The sequence below is a fragment of the Bombus terrestris genome, chromosome 5 (genome assembly GCF_910591885.1).
Source record: "Bombus terrestris chromosome 5, iyBomTerr1.2, whole genome shotgun sequence".
Classification (NCBI taxonomy): Eukaryota; Metazoa; Arthropoda; class Insecta; order Hymenoptera; family Apidae; genus Bombus; species Bombus terrestris.
Window position 1 is genome coordinate 5,777,125 of NC_063273.1, and position 17,310 is coordinate 5,794,434.

At 31.2% G+C, this 17,310-nt stretch overlaps 3 protein-coding genes across 7 annotated transcripts; 2 read left to right on the forward strand and 1 right to left on the reverse strand.

Moving 5' to 3' along the window:
* Positions 1–44: 44 nt before the first annotated feature.
* Positions 45–2,089, forward strand: LOC100645944 (CAAX prenyl protease 2). The gene is made up of 6 exons (XM_003395554.4): positions 45–199; positions 706–811; positions 877–1,015; positions 1,117–1,353; positions 1,427–1,489; positions 1,566–2,089. Exons 1-6 carry the CDS (start codon positions 45–47, stop codon positions 1,778–1,780), a joined length of 915 nt encoding a protein of 304 aa, XP_003395602.2. The 3' UTR covers positions 1,781–2,089.
* LOC100645829 (SH3KBP1-binding protein 1) lies at positions 1,286–7,582 on the reverse strand. Of its 3 annotated transcripts, none has more exons than XM_012308672.3 (12): positions 7,348–7,582; positions 6,880–7,193; positions 6,640–6,795; positions 6,379–6,567; positions 5,832–6,308; positions 5,641–5,757; positions 5,148–5,153; positions 3,998–4,137; positions 3,740–3,926; positions 3,388–3,666; positions 3,107–3,308; positions 1,286–1,328 (listed from the first exon to the last, which is right to left on the reverse strand). In XM_012308672.3, exons 1-11 carry the CDS (start codon positions 7,410–7,412, stop codon positions 3,109–3,111), a joined length of 2,130 nt encoding a protein of 709 aa, XP_012164062.1. In that variant the 5' UTR covers positions 7,413–7,582; the 3' UTR covers positions 1,286–1,328; positions 3,107–3,108. The 3 variants fall into 3 exon arrangements, with proteins under 3 accessions (XP_012164062.1, XP_020718662.1, XP_003395601.1); XM_020863003.2 differs by lacking the exon at positions 1,286–1,328 and adding an exon at positions 2,584–3,004; XM_003395553.4 differs by lacking the exons at positions 1,286–1,328; positions 5,148–5,153 and having other exon boundaries at positions 3,011–3,308; positions 7,348–7,581.
* Positions 7,583–12,010: 4,428 nt separating this feature from the next.
* LOC100647497 (odorant receptor 13a) lies at positions 12,011–16,997 on the forward strand. 3 transcript variants are annotated; one of them, XM_048405825.1, is made up of 7 exons: positions 12,011–14,086; positions 14,670–14,978; positions 15,318–15,670; positions 16,033–16,132; positions 16,191–16,295; positions 16,426–16,575; positions 16,675–16,997. In XM_048405825.1, the coding sequence occupies exons 1-7, from the start codon at positions 13,925–13,927 to the stop codon at positions 16,729–16,731; spliced, it is 1,236 nt and encodes a 411-aa protein (XP_048261782.1). In that variant the 5' UTR covers positions 12,011–13,924; the 3' UTR covers positions 16,732–16,997. The 3 variants fall into 3 exon arrangements, with proteins under 3 accessions (XP_048261782.1, XP_012164502.3, XP_048261783.1); XM_012309112.3 differs by having other exon boundaries at positions 15,318–15,604; XM_048405826.1 differs by lacking the exon at positions 12,011–14,086 and having other exon boundaries at positions 14,394–14,978.
* Positions 16,998–17,310: the final 313 nt, after the last annotated feature.

A 17,310-nucleotide genomic window follows, 5' to 3' on the forward strand; every position in this document is an offset into this window, starting at 1 on the left:
CCTTCTCTCTTGCCTTCTGCCCCTTACCGATTCCCTCTTCTGCAATGGATCGCGACACAAGCAACCAACATCAGTATGGAGTTATGGAGACCATGGGCCGAAATACCGATTTATCCTGCATAACCGCAATTCTATCATGTTTCGTTTTATCGGTGATGTATGTCGCGAGTCTCTATGTATGGAATTCTCCGTACAGTAGGTATGTATGCCGATTAACAACCGGATAAACGTTAATCTTTAAATGTCCATTTTGTTGAACCGTGTATGCTCTCTCTATCGGTCCTTTAGCAGTGAACCACAGGAAACCACGAACAAAGTGTAACTGTATTCACGTCGGCCGAGAACATGAATATGTCTACTCTTTGATTCTCTCATTCACGCAGTCGCTTTTCTGGACAAGAATCGAATCTACAGCGCCTCTATTGGCCAACTTTTTCTTTCGATTTCTTCTATAATTGGCGCGTCATTTCAAATCGACTGTGTCAAATCACTATATCGATAACTATTTACTGCCAATAATATTGATTTTAAATGTTTAACTATATATTTTTCAAACATTGGAAATTTTATTATAGTTTCGTTTGACATTAAAATCCTAATTCTTTTCGGAGAATTTACTGTTAGTCGAAAGTTCTAATTAAAAAGTAATACTTTAAGAAAAAGCGCAAAATCAATAAAACACTAGTGAAACTTTTTTTATTGCAGGGAACATCCTACTGTAATAAAAAAAAGATTTTTTAGCGTTTTTATTATGTCCCTTATATCTCCTGCTTTATTATATTTTGGAATCAATGAAAAAGTATTTCAAAAGGTAATTACATACAATGATATAATTAATTATATAGTAAAGTCCATATTGTAATTTACAACTTTTAGGCAACAATTTGGGAGTTATTGGGTCTACGATGGCCTGGTTTAATTCAAGCAATTGTGATACCATTATTATTAACAATGATACTATTTCTAGGGCCAATATGTGTACAAGGTTTCAATGGACTTTGGAGACTATATACTGGTTAGTATCTTGGAATGATTATATAAGAGCCTAAATATTTAAATCAAATAACTCGATAATTATGAAAGATTACTTTATAAATATATATTTAATGATTTTAGAGCCTATGTATTGGCTTGGGAGTGTACGAACAATAATATGGTGGAGAAATCTAGTAGTTGCTCCTTTAGCTGAAGAATGGACATTTAGAGCATGTATGTTACCATTGCTTTTGCAATGTTTTACACCAACTACTGCCATATTTGTATGTCCTTTATTTTTTGGTGTCGCTCATTTTCATCATGTAGTAGACAGGGTGAAAGCAGGCATGAATCTGAAACATGCCCTTTTTATATCTTGTAAGTACTTTTGTTTAATTTCAATTTAACTCAAGTATAGTATTAAATTTGTCATAATATATTTTTGATGTAGGTTTCCAATTTGCGTTTACGACACTGTTTGGTGCATATGCTGCCTTTCTTTTTGCTAAAACAGGTGTAGTATTTTGACCAACTATTTTTTATTTAATTTTATATGTCTTTCTATTTAAATACAATTTATAACTTTATAGGACATTTAGCAGCGCCGTTTACGGCACATTCTTTTTGTAATCATATGGGATGTCCTGATCTTTCTGAAGTTGTTGCAGTTAAAGATCCTTTAAAAAGAGCTGGATTGTTTTCTTTGTTTGTAATTGGATTAGTAGCCTGGTGCTTTTTATTGACACCAATGACAAATCCAAGATTATTTTATAATAATTTATTTTGGCATAAAAATTTTATATGAGTGTGATTTATTTGCAACAATGTCACTAATGTTATGTAAATTTTTTATAAAAAAACTAGTCTAACTTGAACTGATATCGTTTTAAGAATTTATATTGCATGATATTTTTTAAGAAGTATTTGTTACTTAACAAAATGTATCTCATACAAGTTGACGAGACTGTTTTGCAAATTACATAATAGATATAATTACATATAAGTGCAATTTTATCAAACACAGACGTACTTTTATAAGTTAGAAGCTAATCAAATTCGTGTAATACAAGATTCTTTAGTTCTAATTTTTGTGAACATGTTTTGTATAATGTAATTATTATGCAAAAAAGTTACCATAGGCAACTTAATCATGCAATATAGAACTAATATAAAATCACCGTAGTGCCTCAAATTTAATTCAATTTACATAGTTATAATCATGAATGCCAATAGAACTTTAGACAAAGTTCTTAAAATAAAGATGTTAATAAAATATTGTATAGTTAAAAAGATATGACATTGTTACAATAAACAGTGTGTTATTTTGAACTGATAAAAAAATTGTTATTTCCATAAAAATATATCTTTTTGGAAATGTTTTCTGATATAATGTACAAGTGTGAAAGTTTTTATTTTAAATTTACTTAACTGTTTTCTACTTACATATACAGAAACATATTTACATTAATATAAGAACTAGCAATACATACATTTACTGTTTATTTAAATCACAGAAATAACAGATAACAGTATTACAACATTTGCCATAAATGTGTATAAGTATTTATATAGTAAAGAAATGCAAGGAAATATATAAAAGTTTATATATTCAGATAACATTCTTTTATTCGGAAAAACCATTTTAGAACTCATGTGTATGTCATAAATGTGATCAAAAACAGATGTGTATTTGATCTTGTACATTTTGATGCATACATTTTAATCATAATTTATTGTTGATAAAATTTGATATTTGATATACTTTGAATATATTTAAAGAACTGAATTTATAACATGAATGAATTCATTCTTTTTATAACATAGTAACATAGAATATATAATGGTAAAACCCTTAAATTACTTTAGAACAAAATTATAAATTGTATCTTGTATAATATTAGATCATTTATTGAAGAACAATATGTAATGTAAAATTTCAAGTGATGCAAAGAAAATGCATATTATTGTTCCTTATTTTAACTAATATATTTATTTATAACTATTAAAGTTGTTATATTAGGAACTATAACTGTAAATATTCTTTTGTTAATGATTCGAAATAAAGAAAATCATTTCTAAATATAAAAAATCAGTTCTTAATGTTTCTATAAAATACATTTTTCTGTATTACCTTCATACTTGACTAGGTCCAGGTGTTGCATCAGTACTTTGTGATTGATTAAGAAATAGTACATTGCTAGTTTTTATACTTGGGCCTGTAGATATAAGTGATGGACATGGACTAATACATGGCGTTGAGGAATGGCTGTTACTTAAATCACATTGATCTAATAATTTCCAAAGTTCTTCTGGCGTGGGGCCACCAGAGACATCTACAATTAACATGTTTGGTATTATAATTGATATTATTATATTCATTAAAAAAAAAAAAAAAAAAAATAAGGATATTACTTTGAGTAGAAGAGAAAGATGGTTCTAAAGCTGTTGTAAGGTCCCACATTTGAATGGTACCATTGGAATGACCAGTGAATATAAAACGCCTGGGTCTTGAACCCATACGGCTGGATCCTTCACATTCATGCACATAAAAAGAGCTTATAATACTACCATCCACTGATTTGATTACACAGACTCTCTTTCCATTTGATGCTAAGCGTACAAACAATTGATCTGTCTCAGGTACAACTTTTTGAACAAAGACTTGTTCATCATCTTGTTCACCAAATGGTCCTAAGTTTTGAGGTGAAGTAATTAACTTTTGCTTATTAATAACATCACAATAATTTTTCATATAATAACATACCAAAGTCATTTCCAGCATTATAACTAATGCAAGATTCAATTGCTTCTAAAGATACAATTTTAAAACTAGCTTCTGGTGTTGAACCAGGTTGAGTGGAAATCATTCCTCGGAACCTTGTTACCGCCCAACTTCTAACATGGTTATATTCTGAACAAACGGATACTAAATATTTTTCTGACAATGTTACCTACAATATAATTTATTACATATGTAGACAATTTATAAATTCATTTTAATAGAAGTAAATACGATACATACTTTCGTTACACTACTTTGATGTACAGTAAATGTTTGAAACAGTTGTGGGCCATGTCCTACAGTTTCAGGATGTTGGACAATAACTCGAACACTGCCAGATTTTGTACCATATGCAATTTCAATCCAATTACCACAGACGGCTGCATAAAAAAATTATAAAATTACAGTATTCTACACTATTCTACGCTATTTCTCTTTAAAATATTAAAATTTTTAACGTAACTACATGTCTTAATATAAAATGTAAATAACATGATATCGACATTACATATATTGAAAACTGTAGTAATGAAAGAAGATACATTTATAATATATTCGTTATATTCGTTAATTAATATGTTCATTTTCGTTAATAATTGACCTATGTACATATTACATGCGTTATAATATGACGATTAAGAAAGAATAAATGTTCATAGACAGTCATTTCGAATGTTTTTTAACTAAGAGAAAGTGTATATTATTTATGTTTTAATAAAATTGTATGTATATATACTAGAAAAAACGGTAAGTATACAAATATTTACAATGCATACAACGAAATTATAATTATGATGTATGTAATAAATAAAATAATATTGATATGCATTTGGAATTGTTTAAAACAAAGGATAACTATGCAAGCAGAGGTATATGTTGTTTATTCCCTTTCCTTCCCCTCTCAGATGCTGCTATAAATATACTACGTCACTTGACATACGTAATAAAGTAAAAAAAAAAAAGATAAAAGTGTTAATAAGTACAACTGGATGCATAAGGATAGCGGGGTGTGTAGTCTAAGACAAAAATAATTATTAGTGCTTTAAATGTATTTTTGACAGTAGTTGATTGGATATATATTATTATTTTTTTGTATGTTCTAATTTAAAGTAATATAAATAAAAGCTATTTCTTTGATGTATGTAAATATATGCATAAAGGATTTTAATTAAAGGTGCTATTAAAAGCAATATATGAATATGAACTTGTGCACTGATTTGATACAAAATGATATACTATATCTGGAGAGGAAGGGTATGAATACTAGTACTCAAAGTAATGTGTTCTGTTCAATGCAATATAAAATGTAGAGAAATATGTATATGTCAATTTGAACTATGACTTGAATGTGAAAATATTGTAGAACATTGTCATATCGACCCATACTTGCCTTGTGCTATTTATCCAGTTGTACGAAATCATGAAGCAAAGAATGTAATAATAAACTCTTATTAATATTTAAATACAGCATTGAACTTTATAGTAAAAAATACAATACTTGTACTTGAATAAATATGACACTTATTGATGTAAGTAAAAAAAAATTAGACTTTCTATTACAAAGAACAAATACATAATGAAATTTGTGATTAGAATTAATTAATGATATATAAATAATAAAAAAAGTCGTACAATCATTAAAGAATGTAAAAAATATATATTATGAAAGTGACGTTTGTTATTACATTCCTCAATACACAAGCAGATTTAATAATTAAATTTTAGTCCACTTATTTATACGTCACTGGAAAAGATATTTCTGGAATAGAGATACTGTAATATTCAATGTTATGAACCATAAATTAATTATCATTTACCTACAACTTTTATATTTAACTATTTACCATAATATTGCAATATGAAAAATGAATATTAAAACTTACATGTTTTTGGTGTTAAATATACAGATATGGCGGTAATGGGATCATAGTTTGGATCGCGGTATAATTCAGTTACAAGTAAGTCATTGTCCTTCATTCTTAAAGGAAACTTTTCCATGTCTGAAAATTAATTGTGTATTCAGTCATAATTATAAAATCTATTTTATTTTAAAAGTATTATAATTTTTTATTACCGATATAATAAATAGATCCATTGTTGCAACCTAATAGAAGAAACGAACCAGCTGTGTCAAATGACAAAATAGGTACTACATCTTGTATTTGCCAATGATGTGTCATAGCATGCCATACACCGATTTTGTCAGTAGGAGATAGAGCAACTAACTGGCTCCCAATAAAAAATAAATATTCCACACGAACATTTAGATTAAATGTACCAATATTCTTCATTCCATTTGCTGAAATACTCCATAACCTGACCTGATTCCCATAAGAAATTGCAACCATTTTAACATCGCCACTAGTACTTAATTTTGATGTTATTGCCACTCTTTCAATTACTGATTCAATGTGAGGACTAGTAAATGCATGTTGCCAACCAGATGAGTCTTTAAGTCGATAACATGTTATAAAATGAGCATAAGCAATTACAATCCAATTATGATGTGCTTTTATGATCTGAACTCTTAAGGGATCAACCCATGATGAAACTATATGAAAAAATATGTTTTAATACTATTTTTTTTACTAGAATCATAAATAAAATAATTATATGTTTACCTTGTTGAGGCCCAAATACTAAATTTATATCATTTTTATACAATTTATTTAAATCTGCTGAATTATTCCTAACATGTCTTAAATCTAGAGATGATGTACGTGAATGTGGTAAGCCTTTTTGTTGGATTCTATAATCTAATGAAGAATTTCGCATATGACTATTAAGTACTCCTTTATGGTTTTGTTGTCCTAAAGTAAATGTGTATTAGATGTTTGCAGTAATTAGTAAATAAATAAAATTAATAAATATATGTTTTGTACCATTATTATTGTGGCTATTAGAAGTTCCAGGAGTTGTAATTTGGGAGGTAGATGGTACATCTGCTCTGGAATTTGTATTATTGGCAGGACTTCTGCCATGAACAGACACATCTCCTACATTTGATGCAACAGTGGTAGGTTCTTGCAATGGTATACCTTTCCAATTATAATATATAAAATCTAAGTACAATTGCAATTTATATATATTTTTCTTAATTAAAGAAGATTGATTAATCTTACTTGGTGGTGGTAAATAACCATAAAACAAAACATCTCCACATGAAGATTGAGTTAAATCTTCGCATAGCATTAATCTCTTAACCAATGGAGTAATACCATAATATTCAGCTTCGTGTCTCAATGTTCGAAGATCTACATTCTTTAAATCAATATCCTTTGTACGAAGATAATTTAATATAATAGAAAATAATTTTGGATCTCTATCTATAAATAATGCACCAATTTCATCTCTGTGACTGGCAATTCTGTTACTTAATAAAGCTGTAAAAAATGAATCTGGAATCCATGTTAGCGTCTGCTTTGATGTTGAAAACCTAGATAATGAATAATTTCAGATAGTTACAAAAATAGCTTAAAAATTATCACTTTTTAAATTTCATAATAGCATTTAGTTGTCGATTAACAATTAAAAAAGATTATATATTTATCATACTATGCCTGAAAGTAAGTAAACGCTTTTGTTTGTACCTTGTTCCACCAACGTTCAAATGTACAATATCACTAAGTCCAAAAGAAGGTGGTACAGCCATCATTATAAATGATTCAAACTTTTATTTTGATGTTGCATGTCTTATTTTAATATTTCTAAAACGAAAAAAGAATTATATTCTACTTTCGATAGGTTATGAACAAGAGAATAACTTCAACTTCTGGTTAGCTCCACAGTTGTACAGTGAGTGTCGCTTTAATGAAACCCATATCAGCACAGAGAGGTACCTATCTACACATACAGATGTGCGTGTGTGGTATTGGTTTAAATTAAAATCACTGTAACATAAAATAACCTTAGCATGTGTTACAAAATAAAAATTTTATAATTTATACATCAATTAATAGCAAAATAAACAGTGATAATAAATTGTTCTCAATTAGAAACATTTAATTGATTTATAATTATTATAATTTATAATTATATTTTAAATAATTTTAAAAGTGAAATTTATTTTTAATTAAGACATTCATAAAACAAGATAGAACAAATCTTTCATTTTGTACTTTTTTTGTTAAACTATTTGAATTATTGAAATATAGTTATTAATGATATTATAAATAATGAAATAATGTATCGTAATGGTATTTTTACTAATACGATATTTTATTTAATAATAGTAGTTTTAGTCGTATAACACATAAAAACTTTTCGCTAAGAATATAATTTTATTTATAATTATTAACGAATATTATCTTAAATATGTTTTCTATTTACCAATTCAATTAGACTATTTGAATAAATAACATTTGTGCGCGCTTCTATATAGAAAAATCGGGCGCTCCTATTCGTGCAAAATATTGCAAATTCAAATCGAGCGTTCCGATTGACGCAGAATATTGCAAACTCAAATTGAGCATTTCTATTGGCATAAAATGTTGCGTCATTCGCAATTCATAGGAGACGTGTGGTGCGAGGTGACATTCTATTGCTGAAATTTGTGGAATAAAGATTGCGGCAGTACCCGTCATTATTAGTACTTTCATTTCGACTTTATCATCATTTTTACACTCCCACCTGCTTCATTTAAATAGCACGTACTTATTTAATTATTTATTAATTATCATTTGAATAAAATTAAGTGGTTTTGCAAAACGTACCCTGTACTTTTATCGTTGACTACATATCTGAAGATTAGAGACATCGATAGTTCATATTACCGGCCTTTGAAATAAAATTTGGGTTCTATTATTGCTTTATTTTATTATAATTTGTTCTATTATTATAAATTTTTAGTTTCATCATACATTTATTTGAAATTGTTGGTTTTCTTTACTGGTTGCAGATGGTTACAGATTACTAGTAAATGACAAAGAGATACGGAAGAGATAATGGACGCCACAGATATTAATTAATTAATAATTCGTCGATTTCTCATGCAAACTTGATAATGATTGAGCTATTACAATAAGCCAAACGTATGTAAACGTTTATTTTTTCCTTTTATTGGATCAAAGGTAATCGATATTTGCTACATAATTGCTATATAACTTACAATTGATATATAATGACATTATTTTATAAATAATTGTATAATTTGTTGAAAATACTAAAACAAAAGAAAAAGAGATTATAGAAATGATCTCTTAAAAATATTTCGGGTATATAGATCATCATTAATAATCGGATATATCATTAAGTAATTAATGTTTTTATATCAATGTATGGCAAATTATATGAATCATTTAATTATTATTAGAAGATAGTCTATCGTGATGTCATTATGTTTTTATATATTTGTACGAGAAAATCAGTTTATTATTTTCTCGGAAGAGACCGAATAAAACTTGCTCAGGCACGTTCGGTGCAAGATTATATATATATATATATAATATTATATTATATACACAATATACACTATAATCACTTCAGTCATGTTTAGTTAAGAAAGTTTTATTTATCATTATATTTAGTTTATTTAACATTTTTCTTCAGAACAAATTGTAATTCCATGTTTTGTTACAGTTTTCTTCTACGGCATTACATGGCTCCTCTTTGATGACGATCTACGCCATGACCTTCCCTACACCATGGTCTACCATCGATGATTACGTTCTTCGCATCATATCGTAAGTCGCATGCATTTTTCCTTCCTCCGGTCACTCAATCATGTCGTAGGACGAAAGGTCCGAATCAACACGGGTGATTGGTTGTAATTTACGTAGAATATTTTGCACGTACAGTGACCGCGGATATTTGTTATATCCGTGAGTAGTAACATTTCTTCTATGTATTATTTATTAGTTCAGGATAGGTCTTCTTGCACATTGCGTTTTTTTTTATATTAGTTACATGATACTGACAAATTTTATATTAATAATATCGATAATAGTACTAACTGATATAAACGATATTATATTAATAATTAATTTAAATATTTGTGATTGAAGATATATTCACTATAATTATTTTTAAAGTCGGAATATCTATTTACTGAGAATTGCAATGACTTAATTAAATATTTCGTAGTAATAAAGTCGCATACTCTTCGACTTCGTTGCATCAAAAATTGCAATTATTGCATATCTAATGTTAATGATAATAATAAGTTTCTTTTATTTCACCTTCTGTTTTCTGATGACATTATTTCAAAGGATTTAATTGTTTGCCCTTCATTTTTGAGTTTGGGTATTGATTTAAAATATAAATATAGAGATATTAAAGCTCAATCCTGCCGTCAAAAATGTATTGAATTTTATGTGCAAGAAGAAATTTCGCGACAGGCAAATTTTGGAATCAAAGCAACAAGTTTTGAACATTGCTTTCATACTTTCGAATATGTGCTTTGACGAAGGGATTGCCTGAGGGTGTTTGCATTAATTAATTTAATTTTGAGTCAATTATTAAATAAATTTCTTACTCAGTATCAGTTTGTTTCTTTTGTAATGTAACTTCAATAATTCATAGTGTCAATTATTTTAATGAATCATATTGCATTGATCTTATTTATGCTATTTTCTATAAATAAATTTAATATTAGTATTTCGGTAAATTATTAAATTAATAATCTAGACTATATAGTGATAATAATAGAGATAAAGTTCGAAAATGCAAAATAAAGAAAGATTAGCCCGTTAAATACAGATTAGATACACTAATACGTTTTTTAGTTAGGATTTTCAGGTTTTACCCCTTCCGTGTTCATTGCCAGGACCTCACTCACGTGCCCAGGTGCTACTTGGGTGAGAGAAAGGCAATGGGTACGATGATCATTGATTTTATAATAATTTGTAAGCGACTGACGATGCGTTAGCGTATCGTGCACGACGTACTTTCTGCATAGTGTGTGTGGTTAGGCTGTGGAATTGCGTCGTTTTGGTACTTCTCCCATTTACTATAAATCTAAATAATAAAAAATCACAACCTGTAAAAACAAAGATTCTTTATCGAATCAGAGATATTGATATCATTAATTTTATTGTTAAATTATAATAAATGGTACCATATTTCGTGCCATCTACAATTTCTTTGAAAAATAAACACACTCTCTGAATTAGGAATATTTGTAATTAAAATTGAGATTAACTTTTATTGCGTTGTACGCAATGGTCGCTAGCCTTCGTCAGTCGATTTCAGGAAAATGGTACGTAACATTAGAGTGTGCATGTTGTATGCCAAACTCGGGTGTCGGAGGCGTCCCGGGACGTCTCTCTAGTGTAGGCCTTTGCGCCCGGGTTATGTGTGAGAACCGTGGAGTGAATGTGTTGGTGTGCATGTTTTGCTATTTTTTAAATTTTAAATATAGGTTTCCGGGTAGGATAGGTAGCATATTTTCTGGTATGATTGTTAACTATAAGTAGGTAGGGCCGGGCAGGTTGGCACAGTCTCTCGTCGGGTAGGCGCGTTTTTGCGTGTTCAACCTGTTTCAGGAAATTTCATTCGAAAAATCGACGGTGAAGCTGGCACGAATGGAACATGCCATCGTCTTTGGCTTTGCCCATCGATTTTTTGAATTCCGCGGTCGTGGTCGCGATTGGGTTTCGACACGAACGTTAATATTGCTCGAGCATGCACATGCGAACGGACAGCGATCTCTATATGATCGTTGTTCATCCATGTGTATTTGGATTAGCTTTCGCGATTTATGTTTTTATTTCACCTTTGTACGTTATCTTTTGGTTTGCGATTTAGAAAGTCTCGAGCTTAGATGTAATTTTCAGCGGGCATCGCGCCCGAAGAAAGAAGAGGCTATGAGCCGAAGAGGCCCGGCAAATTGTCATGCAAGAGGGCAACTACTAATGGCTTTTCATCTTCTGGATCATCCAGAGGATGGAAAGTCATTCTTGTTACTACTTTGTCACTGTACTCGCTTTTAGTATTTGTAGTAGTATTAGTTGTGATTTGTTTATTTGCCGACGTACATGTCGACCCATCGTCATATTGGGCTAATCGCGGTTTTTCAATTAGAGTTGCGAGTGAGTAATTAAGGTTTGAATTAGAGTTGCGAATTCAAATTTCGCGTTAACAATTAGAGTTGCGAGAAAATACTCACTTCGGTTTGGATTAGCGTTACGATGAAAAGACGACCGCGTTTGTTTTAGTGTTGCGAGTTATAAGATGTCGCGATTGTATTCAGTATTTTCTATTGTGAATAATTATTAGAATTTATTAAAGAATAGAATTTAAATTTGTCGCGTTTTCTTTTATTTTAAATTGAATTCAAATGACGTTAATTTTGAATTAATTTCGTAGCGTTGCGATTTCTGATCATCGCGCATAGTTCAAGTAGCTTTTTTTTCATTTATAAATAGTAACTTTACATTAGATTCATTTTAAGAATTAGCGTTGCGATATATTTCATCGAGATGGTTTTAATAGCTTTTTCGATTAGTGTTGCGTTGATGAATGATCGCGTTTCTATGCGTAGTGTTGCGTCTATGAAATGCCCAAACTTCTTCCACTGAGATTGTGGAAACCTGTTCCTGTTCCTGAATCACCTGACGCAACGAAGACAGTTGCAAAAAGGTGGTTAAGCATCGGCAGTTTTGAATGTAACTGCGCTTCGACATTTCGATATTAGCGTTGCGTATGTTGAAATATGAGTGCATACGTTAGTATTTATTAGTGTTGCGTAAATGATTAAAACACGCTACTGCGGTGTATGCTCCCGCGATTTTTCATGTTTCTTTCTTTTTTTTTGTCACTAACAAATTAAATAGCATTGCAAATATGATAAAGCACTCCTCGCGATTTATTTCGAAAAATTTCTATTTTATGATTATGGATTTAGTAAATTAGTGTTGCGAAATAGAAAAATATTTTCCACTCGCGGTATGTTCGGGATTCTATCGAGTGGATCGCCCTTCTGGCTATTGGATTTATTTCTTTTTCAGCATCCCTCTGGGCGTTCGTTAATGGAAATACTGTTGAACAGTATATCTGTTTGATATATTTTTGTTGTTGCATTTATTTAAAATTATTATAAATAATCTTATTTCATAATTATATATATATATTGTATATCAAAAAAAATGAGAGTTGATATATCAATATGTTTGAATTATATGATGCAAAAATTTCACCCTATCAGCAAACAAATTCCTACTCTGACATAATTATAATCGTCGTGACGCGACGTTATACATTGCAGAGGGCGTGAAAAATACTCTGATTCTTTCCGAAGTCGGTATTTCAGAACGCGAAACGCGAAGACTCATTTAATATCGCGTTTATGTTGTTTTTAGTCAATGGTGGTATACATATCACTATTATACTCGATCGATAACGTCGCATGCGATACGAAAATGGTATAGGAAAACGTGATAGGTGATTCCCAAAACATGAGACACGAAAAAGCATTAAACGTCACATCTATTCTGTATCTTATCGATGCATATATATATGCGCGTTTATATATTATCCGTGGTACTTTCATGGTTATCAATAGAAGTTCATGATGTTTTATATTCAGAAATTTCTAACTTTCTGTGTAAGATGGCGTGATATTCGTATTTTAAAACCGGGAATACAAATTGCAGATTTTAATTTTAAATTATATCACGAGGTATAAGAAAAATATACTCGGCATTCTCAGTTACATTCTGCATATCATAATTACGATTATGTGTCGTCCTTTGTATTATTTCATCGAAATTATAGATGTGTACTGAAACTTTTGCGAAGACCGCAATTTGACTTGTAAAAGAAGGGAGAGAAAAAAGAAAAGGAAGAACATTACATCGAATATAGAAGGAAAATCATATACAGTAGTTTTAACAAAGTTGCATATTTTCGTAACTACAGTTATCTCTCCACGCGGTAAGTTATTTCGCCACTCCCAGTGAAAAGAAGTTACACGAAGTACCTAACTATCATAAAGTTTCAATCACTGTGAATTGTCACGATCCTCCCACTGCGGTAGGATAACTATCATTTATGTTTTCGATCGATTTTCCGTTAGACTGTAGCGACATTTTTTGCGATTTTTTGTCGTCGCATTTGTCCAAGCGACTCGTGCTAGAAGTCGTGCTAGAACTCGTGCTAGAATAAATCTGTTTTATTGTAAGTCATACGATTTGGCAAAGAAACAAGTTCGTTTGAAATTCGCATCGAGCCATGGAAATGAGTGATCAACAATTCTCTGGTAAAGAGTACGATGAATTGATTAAACCAATCATGATAACCGCGAAAATAATTTCCATCTGGCCATTGGAGGAGGACAGTAGCAAGGGAACAATATTATTTAGGAGATTCCACTTGTTCTGTATGTTTTTCCTGGTAAGTGTTGCAATACATTGATGTATTATTTAACAAAGGTATTAGGATGTAATAAAATCAAACAGTAAATGTAAGCCCTGATCAAGTAGAATTAACTTCGAGTTAAATGGAAGTCTCGGCGCTATTTATATTCCCGAGATTTAAAGTTGAGGATTGGTTAGTTGATAATTTATTAATTTGTTCGATATGTTCGTAGCGAAATTTAGAAAAATGTTTAAAAATAATGTTTTTTTTATAAAATTAGAATTTTATTAAACAATTTATATCTAGCCTGTTTCTTTTGTAAGATTGCTTTTCCAAACAATCTTTCAACGGTAAATGGTTTCAAGTGGTTTCTATAGATTCTGTAGTATTTTATTTCTTCTTATTGGAAAAAAGAGCTTTTTGCGAGTTAACGTCGATGAACGTTAAATATCTACCATATTGACTAATCTCGAATTCTTCCCATTCATTACTGTATCTGACGTTCAAGTAGAATTATCGATTAATCTTTACTTTTAATCTTCAAAACGCTACGAACTTTCCGAATAACCCAATACTTCACCAGAATTAAGAGAATGGTATTGAGAGATTGAATTTTCAGGCGGTAGTGATGTCCTTCGCGGTGACAGCCGACGTAGTTCACAATATAGATGACTTGAATGAAGCGACCGAATGCGCACTGATTTGTACAGCATTTTACCTTTGTGTAGTCCGTTTGCTAGTGTATTCGCTCCATCAGAAGGACATGTTCTACGTGGTGAAGACGATGAAAGAGGATTGGATCTTGTCCTCTCATGAAGATCGAAAAATTTTAGCGAAGAAAACGATGTTTGCCTTTCGTCTCGCGAAATATTTTATCAGTACCGTGGCTATGACGATTGTACTGTTCATGTGTATCCCGTTTTTAGAGGTATGCGTTTGAATTCAATTGGAGAATTTTGGTTTGAAAATGTCTAAACTCAATGACAGAATTTTAAAGCTTGAAAATGTTTCACTTAAACTGCTCATGGATAAATTGTATGCTTATGCAAATTCATATTTTTATGAATATAATTAAGGAAATGGAACTTGAGCACAAATTTGTTTCACTTGCTGAATATTATAACGTGTACTGTATATATTGTTAATTTCTGTCTGCCGGCTACGAAATGAGATTGATTTACATAGATAGATTGTTCACACTCTCGCTCAACCTAAAAATACACTAGATTTACATTAAATATTAATAATAAGCACAATTCTGTTGCAGATTTACGTGTTTGATAACAACGAAAGGGTACTTCCGTTTCGAGGCTATTTTTTTATCAATCATACCATATCACCGGTGTTTGAGTGCCTTTATTTCTTTAACGTAACAGCGGGTGGCTTTGGCGGAAGTATGATTGCCGGTGCTACCAGTTTCAATCTGGTGGTAATAATGCACGGTTCGGGCAAGTTTGCAGTTTTGCGGAAAAGGCTGGAGGCTCTCAGTGGAGAAGATCCTAATTCTACCGCTATCATGAACAATTACGTGATTCGTCACCAGAAAGCGATAGAGTGGGCGTCACTTGTCCTATCACGAATTTGCACTTTAATTTGTTGGATGTATGATGTTGTTGCACGGTAGATAGAGCAATATCAGTTGCTATTATTCTGAACTATATTAAATTACAATTTATACTAGATTACGAATGTTTATGTAAATGCCCATCTTTATGAATATAATTAATGAAATGAAATCTAAATAAAGATTTGTTTCATATATTAACATTTATTCTCTATATTTTGTATAAATTTGCATATTATGCGTATTTCAATTTCTCGTAAATGCATAAACATTTTCAGTCTATATATCTGTTTATAATCGTCGTTGTAATAATACCTATTGAGTTCTTTTTAGTAATTCTGTCGCAGACATTTTTCTAGACGATCAATTACCAGTAAGATATACTGCTCTACGTTCGCGTGGAATAATCTGTTCGCAGGTACGCAGATGCACTGGAAAGGATCATAAATGTTCTGGCTTTGGGGCAATTCGTCACTAGCACCGGTCTGATCTGCTTCGCGGGATTCCAGATTACCTCGGTGCGTCCGTTCGATGCTCACGAGTCAAGGCATCGTCGATAAAAAGTGACCTTTCTAGATGATGAAGGACAAGGGTCGCCTGATGAAATATTCGACCTTCTTGAATTCGGCCATTCTTGAGCTGTTCATGTTCAGCTTCAGTGGAAATGGCTTGATCGACGAGGTGATTTTAAAAATTACAGTCGCTTTCATAAAAGAAGCTGTTTGAAAAATTTTATTGAAAATTCAGAAGAATTTCAAGAATTTAAATTATAAAGTCGTATTGAAATGATCACTGACCAATGATAATATAGAGCGGAGCAGTGGGTGACTCCGCTTATGGCAGTGGATGGATCGGCAGCAGATTCAACCAGAATCTTCAGATCATGATGATGCGCGCGAGGAGTCCCAGCAAAATCACCGCGGCAAAGTTCTATGCCATGTCCTTGGAGAGCTTCTCAGCGGTGAATAAAAATTTTTTGAAGGATCCGTGTTATTTATTATGAGAAAGAGATGGTCGAACACCTGAAGCTTTTTCTTATGGAATTTTGCCTGTTTTGCAGGTTCTGAGTACGTCGTTCTCATACTTCACGGTCCTTACAGCCACCGAAGGCGATTAATGGTCTCACCAATGAACGTAGATGTTTGTACGACAAGCTTTACGATTGTAGACGGCATCCCATGATGACTCAACTTACAGAGAATATAAGTACTTTAGTCGCTCCACTAGCCTAAAAATATCCGTGTAAAACAAAGTGTCGACGGAAAGTTCGTGTTTTCTTTCTCGTTCTTAAGATCGATGGATATCTTCTGGTGTAGATCGCATCCAAAGACAATTGGAATCGAGATAGAAACTCTTACAATAAACTAGGAAACAGAGGATTTTTAACGATAACTGATTTAATACTAATCGATGGAATATTTCCTTTCATGATCACTGCTGAAAACCTCTTTTCTTATTTATTACATCTTTCTTCAAGAAGGAGACCTATTTCATTTTTCTCATAAGATCAGAGGGTGTAGTACAACGCGCACAGATTAAACAAATTAGACGCGCCTACTACTCATGCTTATAATCTAACACGATATTTACTTAAGCGTGTTTACCAAACATCCGGCTTATTATGAGTATATATGTACGTATCGCGAGACACGCTACATTTACTAGACCACGTGTGGTTCCTTAATTATCTCAAGTA